The sequence below is a fragment of the Myotis yumanensis genome, unplaced genomic scaffold, assembly GCF_028538775.1.
Source record: "Myotis yumanensis isolate MYYU_CA2020_CCGP unplaced genomic scaffold, mMyoYum1.0.hap1 SCAF_3, whole genome shotgun sequence".
Classification (NCBI taxonomy): domain Eukaryota; kingdom Metazoa; phylum Chordata; class Mammalia; order Chiroptera; family Vespertilionidae; genus Myotis; species Myotis yumanensis.
Window position 1 is genome coordinate 56,385,776 of NW_027223754.1, and position 25,612 is coordinate 56,411,387.

The 25,612-nt window shown below is 40.1% G+C and overlaps 1 protein-coding gene across 16 annotated transcripts in view; it reads left to right on the forward strand.

The window, feature by feature from the left end:
- Positions 1 to 18,193: 18,193 nt before the first annotated feature.
- The window catches only part of RBM26 (RNA binding motif protein 26), a 91,893-nt gene continuing 84,474 nt past the window's right edge, over positions 18,194 to 25,612 (forward strand). For 6 of the 16 annotated variants that reach the window (XM_070408872.1, XM_070408873.1, XM_070408874.1 and 3 more), the window contains exon 1: positions 18,198 to 18,343. In XM_070408872.1, the coding sequence (XP_070264973.1) occupies positions 18,273 to 18,343 (71 nt within the window). In that variant the 5' untranslated portion in view covers positions 18,198 to 18,272. Of the gene's footprint in view, positions 18,344 to 25,612 lie in introns of all 16 variants that reach the window. The other 10 variants (XM_070408884.1, XM_070408879.1, XM_070408881.1 and 7 more) reach the window with 5 other exon arrangements.

Below are 25,612 nucleotides of genomic sequence, written 5' to 3' on the forward strand. Positions count from 1 at the left end.
AATCTCTCAAGAATACTTCAGTATCAGTTCTTAGCCTCTCTTTCTACAGATGCTCTTGCACTAGAGCTAGCCAACTTCAATGCAACTCTGGGCCTTCAAATGGTGGATCTATATAACCTCATAATAGAAATTTGACTCAAACAGCTTTAGAGAATTTTGGTATTCCTTGAGAGAATCCATCCATTTCTTGTTAAGCAAACTAAGGGAACTTTAGTTAAATTTATGATAATATATTTTGGAGAATATGGGTTGCTAACATTTGTAACCAAAAAAACAAAAACTGTAAGTCAACTGGATATCTTACATGATATGCACAAAGCCATCAAAAAAGTTTATCATTCTTATTCATGCTAAGCAACAACAGCCATCACACTGAGTTATAAAAATAAAATTGAACTTTTGCTTGCCTATATTTTAAATCTATTGCTATTTAGCATAGTTTTAAAAGCTTGTATATTATTATATTACAAAAACATTTTATAATTATTTCAATATAATTTACTTTCTTCATAATCCTATGTATTCTATGTATTCAAAACATTATTCTTAAGAGGAGTCCAGGCTTTATCAGACTGCCAAAGAGGCTCATGATATAAAAGAAGGGTAAGAGCCCGGCTGATGTTGCTCAGTGGTTGAGTGTCAACCTATGAACCAGGAGGTCATGGTTCGATTCTTGGTCGGGGTATATGCCTGGGTTGTGGGCTCCATCCCCAGTGTTGGGGCGTGCAGGAGGCAGCCAATGATTCTCTCTCATTATTGATGTTTCTCTCTCTTCCTCTCTCTCTCTAAAATCAATAAAAAATAATAAAATAAAATAAAGAAGGTTAAGAACCTTTGATTTAGACATGTTATTCGTTATTTATATAAATCTTAACATTGTTGCTGGCTTTTGCTTCTGTGTTCTGGCTCAAATAATTTTTATTATTATATCCTTACTTAATTTTTTCCTATTTTAATACCTTTAATTTTATGAGATTTTACATAACATAAAATTCACCCATTTCAGATATATGATTCAGTGATTCAATTAGTAACTCACCATCATCATAACTCAGTTTTAGAACATTTTCATCCCCCCATCACTCATGCCTATTGACAGTCCTTAGCCCAATTGAAATTGTATTCTACCTCCTTATCATTGATTATAGTGTTTTTAGGTTGTAAGAATTCATCTATAAGGAAAGTCCTATGACTATTCTAACATTTAGCATAACATGACTAGTATAACATTGAAAAAAATTTTATTGTTGAAAGTATTACATATGCCCCCCTTCCTCCCCCATTGACCTCTTCTAACCCACCTACATCCTAGTATACATTTTAGAAACAAGTTTAATTAAAAGATACTAATTCTAATTGGTTCAGGCAGTAGTCATCAATTGATGCTAACACTAGTGGGTAAATGCTTGAGGACTAATAGAATAGTTACATAATTTCAAAGTATCTTTCCTAAAGGCATTTATTAATTATAAGAGGTAACATAATAATGCTACAGTGGAGAAACATGACAGACACCACCTTAGCCAAATGATCAAGGTTATTTTCACCCATCTACACTAATAAAAGAGAAAAATGGTAATTGGCGTACGACCGCTACCCTTCCCATTGGCTAATCAGCATATCCTTATGCAAATTAACTGTCAGCCAAGATGGCGGCCGACAGCCAGGCAGCTGGAAGCGAACATGAGGCTTGCTTGCTGCAGTGACTGCAGACTCGAACGTTCCCCGCCTGCCTTGCAGGCCTCTGAGCTGGCAGTTTGAAACTTTGTAAAAAATATAGCCGGCTGGGATCTCAGAGCTGAAGTTATACATTGTTTCGATTATAGAACGGCAAACAAACCAGATACGAAGCCTCAGAGCTAGAGCCAGAGCTAAAGCTGGCCCAGAAGAAAAAAAAAAAAAGAAAAAAAGGAGTGGCTGGGAGCTTCAGTCAAAACCGCCAGCCTGAAAGCAGCCCTCAGCCCCTCACCCAGACTGGCCAGGCACCCCAATGGGGACCCCCACCCTGAAGGGTGTGTGACCAGCTGCAAACAGCCATCATCCCCTCATCCAGGCTGGCCAGGCACCCCAGTGGGGACCCCCACCCTGATCCAGGACACCCTTCAGGGCAAACCAGCCGGCCCCAGGCCTCTATCCTATATAGTAAAAGGGTAATATGCCTCTCAGCACCGGGATCAGCGGAGCCGAGAGGTCTCCTGGCACCAGATCAGCATGACAGGGTGCAGCGCCCAAACCCCCTGATCGCCCTGCGGCTCTGTGTGTGACAGGGGGTGGCGCCTCCCCCCCCCGCTCCACGGGCCCTGCTCTGTCTGTGACGGGGTAGAGCCATAACCTCCCCATCGGCCCTGCCCTGAGTGTGACAGTGGTGGCGCCCCAACCCCCTGATCCGCCCTGCTCTGTGTGTGACAGGGGGCGGTGCCCTAACTCCCCTATCGGCCCTACTCTGTGTGTGACGGGGGAGCTCCCCAACCCCCTGATGGGCCCTGCTCTGTGTGTGACGGGGGGGGGGGGGGGCAGTGCCCCAACTCCCTGATTGGCCCTGCTCTGTGCGTCACAGGGGGTGGCGCCGCAAGCTCCCCATCGACCCTGCCTTGAGTGTGATAGGGGGCGGTGCCCCAACTCCCCAATCAGCCCTACCCTGAGCGTGACTGAGGGTGGCATCGCAACCTCCCAATCCGCCCTGCTCTGTGCATGACAGGGGGCGGCACCCCAACTCCCCAATCAGCCCTGCTCTGAGCCCGACCAGGGGCTGCACCTAGGGATTGGGCCTGCCCTCTGCCACCCAGGAGCAGGCCTAAGCCAGCAGGTCGTTATCTCCCGAGGGGTCCCAGACTGTGAGAGGGCACAGGCCGGGCTGAGGGATCCTCCCTTCCCCCGCAAGTGCACAAATTTTTGTGCACCGGGCCTCTAGTCCTATATAATAAAGAGCTAATATGCCGTAACAACTCAGACACACAACACTGGGGAGAGAGGAATGGGGACCAGCCAGGCTGTAGTCCGGGAGAAGGACAATCCGCCTGCACCACAGTCCCAGGTGCCAGCGGCTGCACATGTGGCCCAGGAGAGGGACAAGCTGCCTGTGGCTGCAGCCCAGGCAAAGCCACCTGCCCACAGTCGGCCATGGCCGGCCCGGGTGAAGCTGGACTGGTTCCTGGGTGCTTGTGGCCGGCCAGAGGGAGGGAAGCCTGTGTCCCAGGTGCCTGTGACCGTCCAGAGGAGGGAATCCTGGGTCCCGGGTTCAGGGCAAGGCAGAGGCGGTTAGGGGCAATCAGGCCATCAGGGGAGCAGTTAGGGGTGATCAGGCAGGTAGGCACAGGTGGTTAGGGATGATCAGGCAGGCAGGCAGGTGAGCGGTTAGGAGCCAATGGTCGCAGATTGCGAGGCAGTCGGACATCCCCCGAGGGGTCCTGGATTGGAGAGGATGCAGGCTGGGCTGAGCAGCCCCCACCCCCAGGCACGAATTTCTGTGCACCAGGTCTCTAGTAATGAGATAAATCAACAGCATATGCACTGAAAAGGAAATGGCATCATTTCTGTTATATTCCTGCCAAAAGTACATAATTTGAATCTAATCATAATATCAGACAAACCTTCGTTTGAGGGATATTCTACAAAGCAATTGTCCCATACTCTTCAAAAATATCAGCCTCATGAAATGCAAAGAAAGTCTCAGGACTTCCATATATTGAAGGAAAGTAAAGAGATACAAGAACTGAATGCAAAGCATGATCCTAAATTTCTTTTGTTAAAATTGGTATCATTGGGACAATTGGTGGAATTTGAATAAGGGCTGTAAATAACAGTGTTGTATCAGTATTCATTTCTTAATTTTGAAAATTTTACTGTGGTTATATAAGAAAATAGCCTTGGTTTTAGGAAATGTACATTGTAGAGTATAGCAGAAAAGAAGTATCATATCTGAAACTTATTCTTAAGTGGTTCAGAAATTGTGTGTGTGTGTGTGTGTGTGTGTGTGTGCATGTGCACATGTGTAGAGAGACTGAAGAAGATTGTGAGGACAATAAAAGTTAACAATTGGGAAATTTGGGTGGAAGTTATTCTGGAGTTAAATCTTTGTATTATTTTTGAAACTTTTCTGTAAGTATGACATTATGTTAAAAAAAAAAAAAAAAGCTAAGTGAAAGACAGTCCTAAGTGTATTCATCATTGTGTCAAATATTGAACGTTTTGATACCTCAATTTACACTTCACTACTAGGTATTTTTAGCTACCGGCAAATTTTCTCCATGGATTTTTTGCTGTGCCCATTTACTTCTTTCATTTGAGTATTTGTGCTGTCATTTTTTGTTTATTATTTCCCTAAAACAGATGATTCTGAACTTCAGACATGGCCGTTTTCATTTTCTGCCAATCACCACCACCAACAACAATAAAAAAATGTCAAAAAAGACCCATCATTGTGATAAACTAAAATAAGGTTTGGAAATATGAAGCAGAATGAGTCATACATCTGGAGAGTCAGCAGCTTTGTTTGGCCGCTGATTTAATTGGTGACTTTGGAATAACACACGTCATTGGTTTGTGCCCTATTCTTCTTAAAATCTTTTTTATAACAGAGTGTTGAAAAGATTAACTCATGATTGTGCATCACTTTGAATCTCCATGATTTAGGTATTAAGGGACTTACCACAAAAAATATCCCTATAAATAACATACCTATGAAAATCCACTTCTTGGTATTTTAGTAGTTTTAGAACTGTAAGATCTTCATAATGCTCACAGTATTACCAGCGTTAGCTTGCAGTGTGTGCTTTTTCCCTGTGGACATTATATTAATATTATTGAAGACAACAGGAATCGTGCCAGGGATTTATAGATCACCAGTACTTTGCCCTATTTTTTCTAATTTCTTGAACTAAAAGTGTCTAAATTAACTTTTTTCCCCTTCTAAATTGTTTTTTTGTTTGTTTGTTTTTGAGAGATAAAGAAACATTGATGTGAGAAACACTGAGCATTGATCAGTTGCCTCCTGCACGTGCTCAAAACGACTCAAAAGTTCAACTAAGAACAGGTAAATAAATTATGATTTATATATTTTTTAAATTGATTTGAGAGGTAAGGAGAGAGAGACAGAGAAAGAGAGAGAGAAATTAATTTGTTGTTTCACCCATTCATACACTCATTGGTTGATTCTTATATGTGCCCTTACCAGGGATGGAACTGCAATCTTGATGTACTGGGACATCAGTTTAACCAACTGAGCTACTCTGGCAGACCCCATGATATATTCTTAAAATATACTTGCTTTCCACTAAAATAAAATTTTAAAAAATGAGTAAGGTCTACTACTACACTATAGACTTACAGAAATATTTCCAAGATGTTTAGTGATAAAAGCAAGATACAGAATAGGATATATCATATGCTATTTTTTGCATAGGAAAAACAGATTGGAATAAAACTTTATATTCATATGTCTGTATATTCATGAAGAAATTTTGGAAGAATATATTTTAAAAACCTAATAATGAATAGTATTTATCTATGTATGTGGAAGGGCTGAGAATTGAGTGGATGGGAATATGTTTATTTTATTACATATTAGAGGCCCGGTGCACGAAAATTTGTGCAAGAGTAGGCCTTCCTTCCCCTGGCTGCCGGCACCGGCTTCCCTCCAGTACCTGGGACCTGGGCTGGCTTCCCTCTGGCGTCAGCTTCATCACGAAGGATGTCCAGTCTAATTAGCGTATTACCCTTTTATTATTATAGATTATTATTATAGATGTAATAATTAAATTTAAAATATGTCATATTTTAACTATCATGTTTTATGTTTGTAGCTAGAAGGTATCCATATTCATTTAGTCCACCTTAATGAAACAAGAAATCTTGGCAAAAAAGTTTTTGGAAGTAAAGGCTATTGAAAAAGTAAATGGAAAGAATGTAAATGTTAACTGCTTACCATTTCTAAATAAAATAAGTGATAGTGATACCTTTTTTGTTTGGGAATGTATGTATTATTTTAAGCAACAGTACAGTTATTTTTACTAGTACATTTTTATTACTTAAATAACAACAGTATTCTTCAGAATTCAACAGCTTTTAAAAAGTAAAATAATTGTCTTTAGTAAGTTAAAAAGCAAAAAAAAGTTTGAGCTCCCTCTGCTGGGTTCCTGCAGCATATCAGTGTATTTTGGTTTTATTGAAAAATAAATTAAGGCGTTTTAAACTATGTTTTTCATTCTCTTATAAATGTTCAATTCTGCTAATATACCACGAATATTGGCAAAATGAGCATCTGAATATAAATGTAAAATTAACTGTTCCATTTAATACATCCCTAGGTAAGGTACCACTTAAGTGGGTTGTACAAGAAAAAATTTCTACATGCACCACAATATGTACAGAATTTTCGTTTTTAAATCTATTTTGCCAAAAAAACAACCCCCAAACAAACTGAAAGTGAAAAAAAAATTTATTATGGCTTTCAAATTGTAGTAACCATAAAACTACATATTGTGTTAATATATTAAGTTTGTTTTTTTTTTAATATATTTTTTTATTGATTTTTTTACAGAGAGGAAGGGAGAGGGATAGAGAGTCAGAAACATTGATGAGAGAAACATCGATCAGCCGCCTCCTACACACCCCCAACTGGGGATGTGCCCGCAACCAAGGTACATGCCCTTGACCGGAATCGAACCTGGGACCTTTCAGTCTGCAGGCTGACGCTCTATCCACTTAGCCAAACCGGTCAGGGCAATATATTAAGTTTTAATTGATTAAAAATACCATATGCATATTTTCAAGCTAGAAGGAATATAAAATATTCACATAGCTAAGCAATGATTTACATGGCAAATCTGAGTATCTACATTGTTTTGTTCTTTGTCATGACAGTATAACCTATAATGTATTAATTTGCAATGTCCTTCAAAAATTCACCAGCTATCTCTTTTCTCTTTTTGTGATTTCTATTTTTATCCTGTAGATCATTGATTATTGTCTCAGAGATGACCATCTTATCCTTCTATTTATCTACTAAATTTTTTTGTGTACTTCAATCTCTTTAAGAATGCCTCTTTTAAAAAAAATTCAGGTTTCAATTCTCTGGTCAGTTCTATTTTTGCCTTGTTTGTTCTGACTGATATTTCTCTCTCAAATTACTGGTGCTTCTTATATAAGATGTTGTTTTCCTTAGTTGGTTTGTGTTTTAATTCTGATTCATGTGGTGGATGGTAAAGGAGGTGTTTTTAGTAAATGTTTTGCAAGAGATAGCTATTAGCAGCCTATGAGAGCTGATTGTTCATTTTTCAAGAATTTTTTAGACTAGTTGTTAAACACAAGATTTTATTAAAAATTAAATTATCTCAACTTAAATTACATTAATTATATTAAAGAGGCAATAAACACTCAAAACTCATCATTTCCTAAGTATTCTACTTTATTTTATTATTATCTATGCTCTTCAGGTTATTTACATCTATTGTATCTCTATGGTGTAAATAATGTATAATGGCGCGTTACTGCAAATCTCTTTCCAACTCTGCATTCAGTGATATCATGTTGGTAACTTGAAATTGGCTATGGTGAGAGCATTTATACCATAGAACCTGGCAAATGCTACAGAGCTGGGGCTTGATTTATTGTTTTGCTGATTGTCTAGACATAACAAAGTGACACAACATACGCTATAGATACAAGCATTTGGCAAAAAAATCAATTAAAACATTTTGTGAGAACCAGTTTGTTGCATGAATTTACAATAAAGAGTATTGTATATTTTGTTATTATTCATAAATTGTATGCTATACATCCTTTATTATCAGTAAGCTTACATACATATGTATCTATACATTTTGTTTTCTAGAAAGCCAATTGCTAAACATTAACCAGCACACCACCAAAGTCTCTATCCCCAAAAGTACTAGAGGGAGGCAATTAGTTAATTCTCTGCTGAGGCTCCTGGAGGAATCACTGATATAGTACTCACCTAGGCTCAAGGGTAGTGCAGTGGTTTTAAAATATGTCCACAAATTATTTGATATACCTCCTTTCTAAGGGTGAGGCCTAATTTACCCCTCCCTGAATGTGGATTGTTCTTGACTTTAATTAATAGAATGTGGTGGAAGCAATGGTATTAGATTTCCAAGGCTTTTTCATAAAAGACATCGTGGCTTCTGACTTGCTCTTTCTTGGATTATTTGCTTTGGAGGAAGCCATCTCATAAGGACACTTAAACATCCATATGAAGAGGCCCATGTTTAGCTTAATAATTTAAAAGAAATCCCAAATTTTCTAAAAAATATATTTATGGTTGGCCGGTGTGGCTCAGTTGGTTGAGTGTCATCCTCTGCAATGAGATGTCACAAGTTTAATTCTCAGTCAAGACACTTGCCTGGGTTGTGGGCTTAATTCCCAGTAGGGGGAGTGCAGGATTCTCTCTCATTGTTGATGTTTCTCTCTCTCTCTCTTCCTCTTTCTCTCTCTAAAATAAATAAAAAACATATTAAAAATAAATAAAACATTTAAAGAATTATATATAGTTATGTTCCTGTTTTGATGATTTCTTTAGCATAAACCAGGTATCTAGGGTCTAGAGAACCAGATATTTAGGGTCTAGAGAAATTTATAGCACACACTAGGCTCTCAATATATATTTGTTGAATGAGTGGACACTGAAAAACAAAATCCATAACTTGGATGAGAGTTTAACAGCTCAGACTAAGAGTCAAGACTCCTGAGATTCCTAGCTAAGACTCCTTAGCTATTCTAAGAATAAATATTTCACGACAACCACCCAAAGAAACAGCAAAGCAGACTCACAGATTTCATTTTGGAATTCCATCAGAAGTAGGTATTTACATGCTTATATGCATTTAATCCCTAGAGAGCTTCTGTGGGGACTATGCCATATCATTTCATTTCATTGTTTTTATCCAACAAATATTTATTATGGAGATGTTTCTTTCTTTCTAGTCAAGAATCAGAAAAAACACTATGTATACTCTATCCTCCCTTCCCTCTTTTATTCTTTGGTTAATATAAGTGAGGGGAGGAATAAACAATCTTTTGGAGAATGTTCACCTCTAAATTTGTTGTTTGCTTAGGAGCCTTAGGACAAAACTGTCTATTACAAAAGAAATGATGCAGAGCCTTAATTAGGGCTTTTGAAATTCAAGCCCACTCTTACTGGGGGCCAGAGCTCAGCAGAGGAAAATGATCAAGAACACTGAAACAACAGACATCAGGCACAATTAAATGTCCACATAAGATACTCTACGAAGTTTAAACCTATACTGCCCAATACCAGGGCCACTAGAAATGCATGGTTATTGAGCCTTTGTAATGCAGCTTGCTTGAATTGAGATGTGCTATAAGTGAAAGTACAACCAGATTTCAAAGACTTAGTAACCAAAAATAAATGAATGAATGAATGAATAAATAAATAAAATATCTCAATAATTTTTATATTAATTGCACTTTGAAATAATACTATTTTGGATAAGTTGGGCTAAACAAAATATATTAAAATTAATTTCTCCTTTTTTAATTTTGTTTTTTACTTTTTAAAAATGCGGCCATTCGGAAATTTAAAATTACATATGTGGCTCACATCATAATTTTATCGGAAAGTGCTTTTTGAAAATGTAAGGACTTTTCCTCTATTGTGGAACAAACTAATGAGTTCATTGTATTAATAGCACAATTCCTAGTCTTCTTATTCTGTACTGTTTTGGTATTTACATTTTTATTGAGAGAGGGAAGGGGAAGGGGAAGGGGAAGGGGAAGGGGAAGGGGAAGGGAAAGGGGAAGGGGAAGGGAAGGGAAAGAGAAAGGGAAAGAGAGGTTTGTTTTTCCACTTATTTATGCATTCATTAGTTGATTCTTGTATGTGCCCTAACTGGGGATCAAACTTGGTGTACAGGGACAATGCTCTAATCAACTAAGCTACTTGGTCAGGGCATATTTTGGTATACTTTGGATACTGCTACATGAAGTCATTATAATAAACGAGAGGGAGGCCAGGGGATTGTCAAGGGCGGGGGAAAATAAGGACACATATGTAATACCCTTTGTAATACTTTAAGCAATAAAAAAAAAAAAAAAACCCCAAGAGGCCTGGTGCATGGATTTGTGCACCAGTGAGGTCCCTCAGCCTGGCCTGCACCCTCTCGAAATCTGGGACCCCTTGGGGGTTGTCAGACTGCCGGTTTCGGCCTGATCCCCGCAGGCCAGGCAAGGATTGGGCTGAAACCAGCAGTCTGACATCCCCTGAGGGATGTAGCAGTGCGTAAAGCAGCAGGCAGCTGGGGAGAAGCCTGAGCCCAGGTGGGGCGCCATGCCACTCCTGCTCAATCCAGCCCCCTGTGCCTGCCACTGCTGCTGCTCAGTAGCGCTGCTGTGGAGACAGGAGAGGCTCGCACCGCCTCAGCTGTGCTCACCAGCTGTGAGCCCGGCAGTGCTCCCGCTGCGGGAGTGCACTGACCACCAGGGGGCAGCTCCTGCATTGAGCATCTGCCCCTTGGTGGTCAGTGCGCATCATAGCGACCGGTCGACTGGTAGTTTGGTCAACCAGTTGTAACGGTCACTTAGGCTTTTATATATATAGATTATTGGTATAAATGGAGTGTCCACCAGAGAATTGGTGATTGTCCATCAAACTCTTTTTTACCAGAAGTACTCTGATCTTATTAAGGGAAAATGAGTCTGTTCTCTGATCTCAGTTTACACTCTTTGCTATTGCTAAAGTATTTCCTCTTGAATTACCTGAGGACTTACTTCATTATAGCAAGCATTACTTTTTTCTTTTAGTTATGTGTGTCTAGTCTTAAATGACAAAACTATAGTCCCTTTAAGATTCTCCTAATTCTACTTCTAAAGAACCAAAAACGTGGCATTTATTATGTTAAAGGTGATTTGTATCTCTTCTGTTTTTATATAAAAACTAGAGGCCCGGTGCACAGATTCATGCACCGGTGGGATCCCTCGGCCTGGCCTGCGGGGATCCCGCTGAAACCGGTCTCCAACATCCCCGGAGGGGTCCCAGATTGTGAGAGGGCGGTTCTTGGGTGACACACCCTGGAATCAGGCTCCCTCTTCTTTGGTCCCGGATGCGTCACCCGAGAACCACTCCTGTGTTGAGCATCTGCCCCCTGGTGGTCAGTGTGTGTCATAGCTACCGGTTGGAGTGTCTGCCCCCTGATGGTCAGTGCACATCATAGCTACCAGCCGGTCAGCCTGTCGTTAGGCTTTTATATATATATAGAGCCCCAAATTTTAAGCTTTTTCTTTTTTTTAAAATATATTTTATTGATTTTTTACAGAGAGGAAGGGAGAGAGATAGAGAGTTGGAAACATTGATGAGAGAGAAACATCGATCAGCTGCCTCACACACATCTCCTACTGGGGATGTGCCCGCAACCAAGGTACATGCCCTTCACTGGAATCGAACCTGGGACCTTTCAGTCCGCAGGCCAACGCTCTATCCACTGAGCCAAACCGGTTTTGGCATAAGCTTTTTCTTAAAAGAAGTACATGTGTGTTCATGTTTTCAATTAATCCTTATATACTGAAAACCTTTCATGACTGTGCATCATATATAAAATAAAAACTAGTTCAAAAATTTTAATATGGCCTCTGTTTGCCTAATTTAACCTAACTTCATACCCCTGTGACCTTTTGACCTTCTTTAAGAACCCAGCGTGTCCTTACCTCAGAACATCCCACAAGCTATTATGTTGGCCTGGATGTTCTTGTCTTTCATTTCACATGGCTAACTTCTACTTATTACTTACTCTTCTTAATCATTTAAATATCATATCCTTAGAGAAGCCATGCTTGGACCTTTCTAGTCTAAATTATTACAAAGATTCATATTTTCCTCTATTTCTTTCAAAATATCTGTAATTATACATTTTTTCCTATATGATTATTTGTTAAATGTCCTTCTTGTATATACTGCTGTAAGTCCCATGGCAGACATGTCTTTTTTTTGTCCACCACTGTATTCTCAGCAAGTATGTCTGAAACAGCAGACCTTCAGTAAACATTTGTTGAACAATGAATTGGAAAGACTGAATAAAGTGCAAGAGTTGAAAACATAAGGGAGTAACTATGAAAGGAGGCCATAGGGGATTAAATTCAGAGCATTAAATAGAAGATAAAGTGTATGTATATTAAAAAAGTAAAATAATAGGTGATTACATTATAGCCATAGAAAGTCAAAGACTTGTTAGAATGTATGTCTTGAGAGCATAATAAATTGAGGTGGCTAAGAATGATTTCAAAGAAGTACAGTAATTGATGTGTGGCTGGTTAACTCAGTGGTTAGAGTGCTGGCCCACTGACCTAGGAGTTGTGGGTTCAATTCCTGGTCAAGGGCATGTACCTCGGTTGTGGGGTTGTGGCTTTGATCCCGGCCCCAGTTGGGGCGAGTGCATTGATATTTCTCTCTCTCTCCCTCTCCACCCTCCCTTCCATTCTCTCTAAAAACGAAAGGAAAAAATACCCTTGGGTGAGGATTAAAATAATAATAATAAGTAATTGAGCCAGAAGGGATGGCTAAATTTTACTATTAACTATAATTTTTTAAATTCATAAAAATAGAAAGAATGATGATTTAACTTGTGCTATAGGTGGGGAGCAGATGTTGAGATAGAGTTAGAATTACAAAAGATTTACTGGAGAGTAACACTTGTGAAAGGAAAAGGGAGATAGAAGTATTGAGTAGGGGAGCCAGCAGTTTGCAGGTTGGACAAAGCTTCTATCATTCCAGTGTTAAGTAGATCCTTATATCATTCCTTGCTCATTCTTGGCTGAGGAAAGACATGGGGGGGGTGGTGGTGGGGGGAAGAGATTGCACTGAAAATAGTCTAACTTTAGCTTGAAAGCTGAGAGAGCCCAGAAGGAGTTTACAGCTAAAGGCTGTCAGCTAACTACATGCCTTGCAGTTGAGCAGTGAGTTCTTTCTTGAAGGTATGTCTGAGCAGTGCACCTTGGTGACTGCCATACATTATAGGATGTCAACTTAATCCAAATTAACCTATAAATTTAATGAAGGATTTTTTGACAAGCTCAACAAGCTTTTTCTAATTATTTGGATAACGAAAGTTTCACATTTAGCTAAGTTAAGGATTTGCTCTATTATATACTAGAGGCCTAGTGCACAAATACGTGCATGGGTGGGGTCCCTCGGCCTGGCAGGTGATCAGGGCCAATCAGGGCCGTCTCGCCCAGTCCTGATAGGGGCTGGCCGCCAGCCCGGGAGGGACCACGGGAGGGCTCCAGGGTGTGTCCGGCCCTTTCACCCAGTCTTGATTGGCCGGACCCCAGCAGCAAGCTAACCTACTGGTTGGAGTGTCTGCCCCCTGGTGGTCAGTGCATATCACAGCGACTGGTCAAGTGGTCAACCCATCTGATACTTAGCATATTACGCTTTTACTAGTATTATATAGGATTAAGATAGTCTGTAAGATGATGGTATATAAAAACATGGCACTGGTGTAGTCATAGAGACCAATTGAAGAGGTCAGAACTAGAGCCACATATAAATGAAAATATGAAGATATGATAATGGTGACACCCATCAGATATCAATGGGGGATGGAAGTAGAATTATAGAGAAAAATTAGTTTGTCACTTGGAGAAAAAGTAAGCTAGACTCCCACCTTACAACATAAATATGAATGTATTCCAGAGAAAATAAAGACCTAAATGTGATTCTCTGGAGAGAGTAATAAACTGTAAAACAAAGAGAAGAAAACATAGAGTATCTTTGTGATGCTGAAATGCAAACTGAAATTTTAAACAAGATCCCCAAAGCATCATTGAGAGTAACCCATAAGGTTTGGCTCAGTGGATAGAGCATCAGCCTGTGGACTGATGGGTCCTGGGTTTGGGTTCCATTCTGGTCAAGGGCACATGCCTGGGTTGCGGGCTCCATCCCCCGTAGGGAGTGTGCAGTAGGCAGCCGATTTATGATTCTCCCTCATCATTGATGTTTCTATCTCTCCCTCTCCCTTCCTCTCTGAAATCAATAAAAATATATGAGAGAGAGAGAGAGAGAGAGAGAGAGAGAGAGAGAGAAACAAGATTGTATCCATCAGCTAGGAGAGATAAATGGAAGAACCTGAGGAATTAAGTACACTCTGAAGAATATTTCTAGATCAGGGCAGCTAAGTAAACCATAAGGATATATATAGGTTTGTTAGGAGATATATCATCATAACTTACCTATCCAAAATATTTTCCCCTGTGTCTACTTTCCTTCATTTAAAATGAAGTACATATCTTTCAATAAATATTTTTTTAGTTCCAGACATTGTACTCAGTGAAGGAAGTATAAAGAGAAATAAGCTTGGGTCCTGGTCTTTAAAGAACTCATAATCTAGGTAGGGAGACAGATGAGAAAACGAAATAAAATGTTTTAATTCCTATTCTACAGGTAGTAGCCAAGAGGCAACTACCTTCATTGCTCAGGTATTCGAGCAATGAAGAAAGTCATTCCAGGCCAAGGGAACAGCACTAACAAAGTCACAGGGTTTTAAAAGAGTATGGTGTGTTGGAAAATGTTAAGTCAGTAACCTAATACGGGACATTCTGAAATGTTTGTTACTGAATAGAGAAAGTAGCCTATAGGGTTTATTTTCGTTTGTCCTTAATAGCACTGATTATATTAACTAATTATCACCCTTGAAGACAAAACCAAAGAAGATGAAGCACTGAAATGATGAGGGATACATGTTAATGGTTAAGGAAGAGAAGCATGCTAGGCAGCACTGATGACTAACCTTGGAGTGATAACAAACACTGACTGTATCATGGATAGAGGAAGAGGTTGTAATCAGCTACATTGGTCAGGGAAGATTTCATGGAAGTGATAGGGCTCCATTTGATCATTCAAAAAATAGAGAACTGAGAACTGACTCTACACATCAGGGCTGTGCTTGGAGCAGGAGATTCAAAACTATTATCTACTAAGGAACAGATAATTATGTAATTGCAAAAATAAAGTAATGGGTGCTATAATAGAAGCTAGCACAGGCTGATATGAGAAAACCTCAGAGAGACTTTTGCGTTAGAGCAGGAAGGTCAGGGATGGACGTTCAAAGGTACTGCACTGACTTTGATGGATTAGTAAGATTCCGTCAAGTAAAAGGGAGGGAAACACATTTTGCAATGCCTCAGTTTAAAGAGAACACACCTCTTCTAAGGAACATGAAATAGTTCAGGATGGCTGGATCAAAGGCTGGAAGGCACTGAAAGAAGTCTCTAAGGCAAATAGGAAGGGGTGATTGTGAAAAGCCTTTTACAGGATGTTAAAGAATGTGGATTTTTATCCTGAAGACAACATGGAAGTTGATGAAGATTTTATGCAGGGATGTGACATGATTTAGATTCAAGTTTCACAAAGATGTTAAAGGCAACGTTGATGGCCCTGGCTGGTGTGGCTCAGTCGTTTAGCACTGTTCCGTACATGCATAAAAAGGTCACCGGTTCAGCCTCCCTTATGCAGCCCGACCAGATATGGAACCTGAAACCCTTTAGTGTAAGAGTTGATGCTCCAACGAACTGAACTACCTGATGAGCTCCCTCTCAATTTTTAATTGTAAACTATCTATATATATAAAAGCCTAAGTGGCCGTCCAACTGGTAGCTATGATGTACAATGATCATTAGGGGGCACACGCCCCAACCAGTAGAGGAGGGAGCCCAATTCCTCGCGGAATCGGCTGTGGGTTAGGTTGCTGCTGAGGCACTGTTGGCCCTGAATCTGCTTCACCCGCACCTCGGACCCAGAGATCAGTTTTGGCCTGATCCCCGCAGGCCAGGCCGAGGGACCGCCAGTTAAAGATATTTAAGAAGGTACAAAACAAAACAAAATAAAAATATAAAATAAAAGGTCACCGGTTCAATTCCCAGTCAGGACACATGCTGGGGTTGGTTCAGGTCCCTGGTCAGGGTGCATACAGGAGGCAAATGAATGATGTTTCTCTCCCTCCCTCTCTCTCCCTTTCCCTTTATCTCTCTCTAAAATAAATAAAAACATATATTTTTTTAAAAGGCAATGATAATGAAGGTAATTGAATATGAACTGATATGGGTGCAACCTAAGAGGCAGAGAGATTAAAAGGCTGTTGCTGCTGTTTAGAGAAAATAAGAGATTTCAAACGAACACTAGTAGTGGTATTAAGAGAGAAGTATGTGTAAGGTTTGAGCTACCAGAGAAAGAAGTAAGTAAAAACATTCCCTGTGGAAATGATGTGAATAAATATTTGGAAAAGCGGAGGATAAGCATACCTGTTTACTTGGAGTATACAGTATTTGACAGAATGATTAGCTTTGGCCGTATGGAATGAATGGCCAGAGTTATGGAACAGTGAAGTGATGTGGTTGAAAACATTGGTGGAGTCCGCCAATGACAAGGCTATTACACAAATAGGATATTACTTTTTCCCTAATAACATTAAATGTATAAATTATTTTTATTGCAGTAAAATATACATATAGAATGTGTCATTTTAACTATTTTTGAGGGTGCAGTTCAACGGCATTAAGTACATTCACATTGTTGTGAACCGTCAACACAGCCTATCTCCAGATCTTTTTCATTAACCCAAACTAAACTTTTTACCACTTAAAAAACAACTCCCCGATTCTTCCCCACACCCCCCACCCCTGGCAACTACTCTTCTTGTTGTCTCTAGGAGTTTGGCTACTCTCGGTGGCACCTCACATAAGTGGAGTCCTACACTGTTTGTTCTTCGGTGTTTGGCTTACTTCACTTAGCTAAATTGCTTTACTCAACACCCTGGTTATTCCGTAGCTGGATTTTAATGTGTATCCTATACTATATGCTGTATTTGAAAACAAATATCCAGCTTTTCTTACTTGATAATTTTTTCCACTTACTGCTTTAGGACACTTCACTCCAGGAAATTACAAACTTAGCATTCTTAACGACAACTTAGGGTCTGTCGTAATTAACTTTTTCCTGGTCTACTTACTCCAAGTGTCTATATTGTGGATTGTTTTCATTGTTTACGGGCACTTGACCTTTTGTAGAATCCCACCCAGCACATTAAGGGTAGTATGCAATAGCATAAAACAACTCGGGCAGAAATGAAACTTATTTGAACTCAGGAGAAGGGACGTTTATTCGGGATGCTGACGTGAAGGCTCTCTCTTCTGAAGCTATGTAATTTCCCTATCCGGGACTGAATCGCTCTCCATGAAAAGAATTAAAGACGCACACACACTTCTCTTATCGTCAGCTAGGGATAAGCCCAGACGTTTCGGATGGCGGGAAACTATTTGCGAACTGTCAGGGTTGTCTCACCTTTCCTTTGAAGCATCCCTAGGTTATCAGTGCTCTGCCAACGAGTCGAGTAATTTTGGACAAGACACTAATCCTCTGGAGGTCTCAGTGGGTGAGATCAGACCAGCCTGTGCTTCCCAAACCACAGCAGAGCACACGGAGAACGTGGTCGTGCAGGGCACAGGTACCCCGAGGAGACACCCGCGCAGCACAGGGGGAACCCCGCACACACCGGCGGGGAGGCTCTCGCGGAGCGCTCCCGGCCCCGAGCTAGTTCCAGCGGACGCGCCACGGCCGTTTCAGAAGATGAGCTGGGGCTCCTGCTGTTTCTGAAATCATCGATCTTTCCCTCCTCGTAAAAAAATAAAATAAAATCTTTATTCCTTAAGAGGGCCGAAGTCTAAAAAGGCACAAAAGCCGCAAAAGCTCGAACTACGGCCCTCCCTACCGTTCGCTCTCCGCGAATCCTACGTGTCTTCCCAGCAGGCTCCGGGACATCGCGAGACTTTCTTAATTCTCGCGAGAGTTGCCGGCAGCCATCTTCTTGGGGGTGCTGGGAGCCGGGAAGACCCCCCGAGTCGTTCCCATTGAGCTGCTTTTCGTCTTCGCTTTCTTCATTTTGCCTCTTCTGCGTTCCGACAAGCAACTGGTCCCGCGGCCGAGAGAAAGCCCGGGTCTAGGCGCGTGTCGCGCTCCCGGTTCCGAACGATTGGCTGGGGTGGAGGGAAGGGGGAGGGCTCAGGCAAGCCGTTGCTGCCTCAGCCCGGGCCGGGGTCCGGGGAGGGGGAAGCTCCTGGCACCCCGTGGACTCGCGGCCTGCGGCGGTCCCCGCGGAGCTGTTCACCGATCCGCCTCGCGGGAACCTGCCACCGGCGCCTCCCACCGCGGCCCACGCGGGCGGCGCGCGGAGGAGGGGGCGGGGGCAGCGGCGGCTGTAGCGGCCGCGACCTGGGCGGGCGGAGGAGAGTGACGGGCCTGGGGGCCGCTGTGGATGGTTTCTAAAATGATCATTGAAAACTTCGAGGCACTGAAGTCCTGGCTCAGCAAGACTCTCGAGCCCATGTGAGTATCCGGGGTGTCTCCTTGCAGGGAGGGAGGTGGGCGATTGGCGGGCACGATCAATGCAGTTGCCCCAGATGCATGCGGTGGAGGCCGAAGCGGTGGACGGAGGTCTCGGGGCTCTTGTGTTTTCTCCTCCGCTTCTGTCCTCGTCCCCAGGTTCTGCATATCCCGGAGGGCCTTCATCGTATCGCCGAGTTGGTCCTTGAACCGCTGTCTCCTGTTCTTGTCTTCACGTTATAGGCAGACTGATCCCCAACCTACACACATACACACACCTTGTGTTTCCTGAAGGTCCCCAAATCGGCTTCTTTCTCTTTTCTTTTCTTTCTTTCTTTCTTTTTTTTTTTTTTTTAGCGAATCCGAGCATAATCTCCTGCCTACAGACTATCATGCTTATTTAAACGAACTGAATGGTCCTTATTAAAGATTTGGATAGTTCTAGTCTAAGCCACTCAGGTTTTACCTAAATGCTATTCCTGCAAGAAAAGCCACGTCTCCCTTGTGCCGGCTGGCTCAGCGGCCCCTCTCTCAGCTGGTTGAAGATGTAACAGGTGCTGAGATGCTCAGTAAAATTCCCCTTTGCCACCTACACGGTTGTTGGCTTGTAGAAGGAGGAAGAAATGCAGTCCGTCCATATGGAATTTTTAGCAGTTTTAAGTGGGGTGTTGTAGATGGGCTGTGTGTTTGGGGGAGGGGATTCAGAGTGCTGAAACGCTTTGGATTGGAAAAAATGAGTGTTTTAAGGATTTATCTCTGACTACATAAGAATATATATAACGGGCCAAGTGCTTTATAAAATTGGTTGATTGACAATAAACTTAAAGTGCATTGGGGAAAATTCACTCATTCAATAAATTTATTAAACACCTACTTGGTACTCTGGGAAGCGTTGGGGATGGAGCTTTCAAATTCCAAAATTGACAAGGCATAGTAAGCAAATACGATAACTTCAGGCAATAATAAGAATAGTGACGGTTGTAATAATAGATGTAAAAGACTGATTAGAAGGCCCCTCAGAGGAGGTGACATTTGAGCAACATCTTGGGGGAAGAAGGAACCATCTGTGTGAAAGTCTGAAAAAGAATGTTTCTTGTGGCAGGAACAGCAAGTGCAATGGCTCTTAGCAGGAGTGATCATAGTGTGTTCTAGGGAGAGAGGGAAGGTAGTTACAGCTCCAAGGAACCTTGTGGTGGGGGAGAGAATGGAAGGACATGAAGTTGTAGAAATAGGGGCCAAGTCATGTAGCATCTTTGAGGACATGTTCAAGAGCTAGGATTTTATTTAAATTATAATGGAATACGTTAGATGATTTAAAGCAAGCAAAGACCGATTTGATTTTGTTTTAACTTAGGCTGTTTTGTAGAGATTAAGGGGGCAAAAATGGAAGCAAGGAGACCATTGTGAAGGGCATTGTAGGCAGAGATGTAGGTAATTTGCATTAAAGTGATAATGGAGACAGAACTAAATATATTTTATAAGTTAGATTTGATAGGACTTGCTGATGGATTTTATGTGGGAGATGTGGGAAAGTCAAGTCAAGGATGATGACTAAGAAGTTAGCCTAAGCAACTGGATGGGTGATGGTAGAGAAGGCTGGAAGAAAAAAGGTTGAGGGAAAGAGGGTAAGATGGTTGGTTACATCTAAGTGAGATGTCCGATAGGTAGTTTGGTCTATGATTAGAGCTTAGGCCAGGACTAGAGAAATTTGGAGTCACGTAGATGATATTTAAAGCCATGGAACTGTGAGAGATTTCCTAGAAAAATGGGTAGATATGCAAGAGAAGAGAGCCCTGGTCTGTGGTAGGAAGCAAATGGGATCTATGTCACTAAGGGGATATATGACAAGAGGCAAGTTGTGAACTTAATGGGATGCTGCAGAATGGGTGAAAAAGATGGCAGTAGATATGTGACCCTTTGATTTGGCAAGGTAGATGTCATTGGTGACCTTAGAAAAAATAGTTTTACTGGAGTGGGATGGTACAGATTGAAGCCCTATTTCAGGGATTTGGAAAGACAGTGAGCATCAGTGTTGTATCGTGGTTGAGAGGGAGAACTCGAACTCGGGAGCTAGAATGGCTGGATTTGAGTTCTGCCTCTGGCACTTACCAGCTGTATAATATTGAGCAAGTTGCTTTAACTCAGTGCCTCTTTCTTCATCTCTAAATTGGAGAAAATAATGAATATGTGTTAAGCAAATCTTTGAATGCTGCCTGGTTTATAATTAACACTGTTTTAGATGAACAGAAAACTTTAAAAAATGTTAGGAGTAAAAATAGTATTCTTCTTTTTAAGCCTCCAGTTTTTGAATTACTTATCAACTTTACTGCCATTTCTCTTTTTTCCCACTAAGCTAAAATTATATATAGTTGCTTAGTGTTTATGCTTATAATTTTTCTTTTTAAAAATATATTTTTATTGATTTCAGAGAGAAAAGGAGAGGGAGAGATAGAAATATCAATGATGAGAGAATTGATCGGCTGCCTCCTGCACGCCCCCCTACTGGGAATGTGCCCTTGGCCGGAATTGAACCTGGGACCCTTCAGTCCACAGTTTGACGCTCTGTCCATTGAGCCAAACCAGCCAAGGCTATAATTTTTCTTTAGTTTTAACAAAGCATATTCCAGGTATCATGTAGCCTACTCAGATTACTAGCCCTGCAGGCATTACTTTTGGGATAAATAAGGCACTACATTAGTAGTAGGAATTGGGATTGGTCCTTCTATAATGTACATTGGTGTGGTAAAATTAATGGGATGCTGCAGAATGGGTGAAACCTATCCAAGTTTCTGTTCCTTTAATTGCATTTCAGGTGAATTCTTTTAGATGATGAGTTTTAAAGCTCCAATTATTTAAGACCTGTGGTTTCTAACCTTGGTTTTGTGAAACTTTAGAATGGGCTCATTATCTGGAGGGATTTTTTTGCTTTACTTTAAAGTTGTATAATTGCCAAATAGCACCTGTTTGAGGGAGGAACATCTGAAGAAGAGCTAAGAGTAAGATGTAACTCAAATTTGTATAGAACTTTTTAGGTACTTTGTACTAGTAAGGCATCTCATGGTTTTGGACTTTGCCCCACATTTTGAATGTATTCATCCAGGAAACATTTATTGATTATTTAATCTTCTCTGTGCTAAACAGTGTGTTAGATATTGGGAAAATAGTAGGAAACAAGACATGAAATGACCATCTTCATATTGTTTACCAGTTAGCAGAGAAGACAAGTGTTAAACAAGTAATTACAAGTGTTGTGAAGTCCAGAATGTTGTCAAAATATATGTCTGGGAGGTCAGGAAAGGCTTTCCTGGCATGATAACATTTGATCTCAGTCTGCAAGAATGAAAGGCAGTTTGCTGGGGCAAAAGGATGGGAATGGAGATGTATGAGAGCATTGTAGGTTTTGGAGAGCAGATTGGATGAGGCCCTAAAGCAGTGGTTGTCCACCTTCCTAATGCTGCGACCCTTTAATACAGTTTCTTATGTTGTGGTGACCACCAATTTCATTGTTACAAATTGAACATAATTAAAGCACAGTGATTAATCACAAAAACAATATGTAATTATATATGTGTTTTCCGATGGTCTTAGGCAACCCTTGTGAAAGGGTCATTCGACCCCCCCCCCCCCCCAAAGGGGTCGAGACCCACAGGTTGAGAACCGTTGCCCTAAAGTGACAGAAAATGTGTCTTGGAGGAAATTGAAAAAAGAGCAAGGAGAAGAATAGCATTGGATAGCACCAGAGAGAGGAGCCAGATCACATGACTTTGTTGAGTCATGTTAAGGATTTTGGATGTCACTAAAGGATAATAGGAAACCAGTGGCGGGTTTTAGGGCAGGAGAGTTTTCAGATTGATATTTAAAATAAAAATAGCCTGGTTGCAGTTTCAGCATGAAATAAAATTCAGTAAAGCTGTATTTTATTTGATTATAGTTCTGTAGGTATATCAGAAATCTGAGTTAATTTTTCATTATTGAAAGTGTAGGTGTTAAAATTGACATCTTGGAATACTTAAAATTGATGTTTTGTTCTCTCAAACATTTGCTTAATTATACTTGCTAATAAAATAAAATTAGATATTGGTCTTTCCTTTGATAATGTGAAGAAAAATCTGTTTTTTTTTATTTTCAAGTTTTCTGTTTTTGTTTTTAAACAGAAAAGGTTTTCTGTTTTAAAACTTTTGTGAGTTTACATATCACTAAATGCGGCACTTTTATAAAATCATGAACTTTTTTAGCTGAAGGGAAACCTCAAGATCTAATCAAACTCAATTTTTCAGAAAATAAAATTGAAAGGCATTTAATGATGTACCCAGATTTTGTGAGTTTAGTAGTAAAGAACAGAATGCCTAAATTTGTGTTCCTGCTGCTAATGCTAAGTACTCCTCTGAAGATAGTGTGTTGTGTGGTGAAAAGAAAATGCGTTTTGAGTCCACATACACCAGTGTTCAAATCTTAGTTCTGCCACTTACTAACTGATTTCCTTATTAGTATAATAGGGAGAATTATACTTGTTTCCTTCTGTAGTTGAAAGGATTGAAGGAGGCACATTTTTTTAGAGCCTACTCCTTTCTTCCTTAAGTACTGGTTGATTAAACACAAATAGGTTACATTTCTATTGTTACTGTTACTATTATCACTATCATTGCTACTGCCACTACCACCTAACATTTGTATTCATTGATATGTTTTCTATTACTACCCAGTTCTATGAGGTAAGCATTGTTACCTTCATTTTGCAAGTGATGGGACTCAGGCCCTGAAGCACAAAGTCAAGATAACTTGCCTAGAGTCACAGAGTTAGCTATAGCTTGTAACTAAACAGTGATTTAAACAAAAGCTTTTAGACTCGGGAGTCATGTTTGTGTGTGTGTGCGTGCGTGTGTGTGTGTGTGTGTGTGTGTGTGTTTGAGTCATGTTTTTAAATTACTACTATACTGTACTTTCCTATTACTGTTTTCTCTTTTTTATTATAACGTTTTCATAGTGATAGCTGCTATTGTAAGGGAACAAGTTCTGAGGCGTCATGGTTATCAGTGCTTTACAGTTTTAAGAAATAAACCTTTTAGGAATTTTTGTAATCTTTCCACCTTCACCCATACTTGTTACGGTACCTTTCTCACCACATTAAAATACATTTTTGTTCCTGTTTTACAGGAAGAACTGAAAGGTGATCATTTTACTCCTGAACTTTACCCCTGTTTCCTTCCTTTGATCTTTTCCTTTCTACAGACTCTTTTGGGCATAGAAAATCTAATCTTTCATTCTTTAAGGAAGAAAAACTCAGCAACAATAGCAGCAAAAACAAAACAAAATGTAAATCATACTTTTCCTCTAGTCACTTGCATCCTCGCTTTCTTTTCTTTTTCGAGGTGAATCTTGAGAAATAGTAGTCTTTAATTTTTCACTCATTTGCCTCCAACCATTTATTTCTTAATGCTTTACAATATAGCTTCTTTCTGCTTATATTCAACCAGAATTGCTTACTTCAGTGTTACCAATGATTTATGTTTACTAAATATAAAGATTTTATATAAACTTTATGTTCTTTGACCTGTATTTATAACATTAGGCAATGTTGATGCTGCCTTTTTTTTTTTTTTCAACTTTTGAGTTATTGATTCCCTAATACTTTGGTTCTCTTTTTACTCAAATCCATTCTAGTCCCTTTAGTTCTTTTCTTGCCTTTTAATTGTATTTTGTAAGTTCTGTTTTCATGCCTTTTTTTCCCTCAACCATTTCTCCTGCTACCTCATTCACATTCATGTCCATGGATGGTTTCTATTATAATTTGTGCCGGTGGTTCTTAAAGTTTTTTTGTGTGTATTGTACAGTCTTTGAAAGTTTAAGTAAAGAGTTCCTTCTTAGGATGTTGCATATCTTTCATACACATTTACTTTGAATTTCAGAGCTTTTCAAAGAAAGCCTCTACTTTATGCAATTATTTCTCATATTTATGTTTTCCTTAACCACTGACCACTCTTCAAAGCCTTAAGCTCTTATTTCCAATTTTAGCTGCTTATCTACCTAGTTCTCTTATCTGAACTTCAAACTGTATTTCTGAAAATAAATGTTATCTGAATTCAATTATTTTCATTTCATTTTTCCAAATTATTCAAGTGTTAACATAAGGAACATCCAAACCTCTAGATAATTTTTAGTTTTAAAAGAGTTCGAGTCAAACCAATGACATTGCCAGGAAGCAAGATCTGAAATGCTCTGAGGATAACAGTTTTGCAGTTTCTTTTATACAATAGGAATAAGAGAGAGAATGGAAGGACGATCACATAAAAGTGGGCAAAAGCAAGGTGTGAGGTTGTCAAGATTCTGTGCTCCCTTGAGGGTGGTTTTTCAGGAGCCTGGAAAAGAGGATTAAGGTGTGTTAACCTAGATCAGTGGTTCTCAACCTTCCTAATGCCTTGACCCTTTAATACGGTTCCTCATGTTGTGGTGACCCCCAATTTCATTGTTACAAATTGAACATAATTAAAGCATAGTGATTAATCACAAAACAATATGTAATTATATATGTGTTTTCCAATGGTCTTAGGCGACCCCTGTGAAAGGGTCGTTCGACCCCCAAAGGGGTCTCGACCCACAGGTTGAGAACCGCTGACCTAGGTGCACAAGAATAATGAACAGGGCTTGCTTAAAAACTTTTTACTAATGAAGTTCTATGGTCAGATGTGACTACCCACCATGACCTGCCCAGTTAGGAATTTATGATTAGATAAATCTGTGAATTTACTTTTCATCACTGAACTTGTCCGTTTTATTTAGAACCCCCTTTTTGTCCACAGTTTTCCAATTTGGTTATCAATCCAAAGGATGCGTTGTTGACCACAGCCTTTTGGTCAGATTGTGTACTAGGAAGGCTCATTCCTAAGGAAGTCTCAGTACCTATGTCATCTTGTTGAAATGGTGAATTGTTGGGGATGGGGCAATATTCTAAGCATGGGATGTGAGCTGAGGCTGTGTTTTCTCAAAAGAGAAGGGTAGGTAAATGGAAGGCAGTCAGGTCTTATGGCCTTTGTTGTGAAAAACAACCTGCAATATTTTTGTCCTGTGTAATAACATGATCTGAATTTTTGCCATCTGTCTCATTTTTCTGTATTTTGCATCTAGTATAACATTTACATAAGCCATAAAAAGACTATTAAAAATTATCTTCTACATCTTTGGTAATCATGAACAATTGGAGTATATAGAAAAGCCCAAAGGACAACTATAACTATTATTATGATTAATGTTATTAGCAGACAGGTAAAGGCAGTC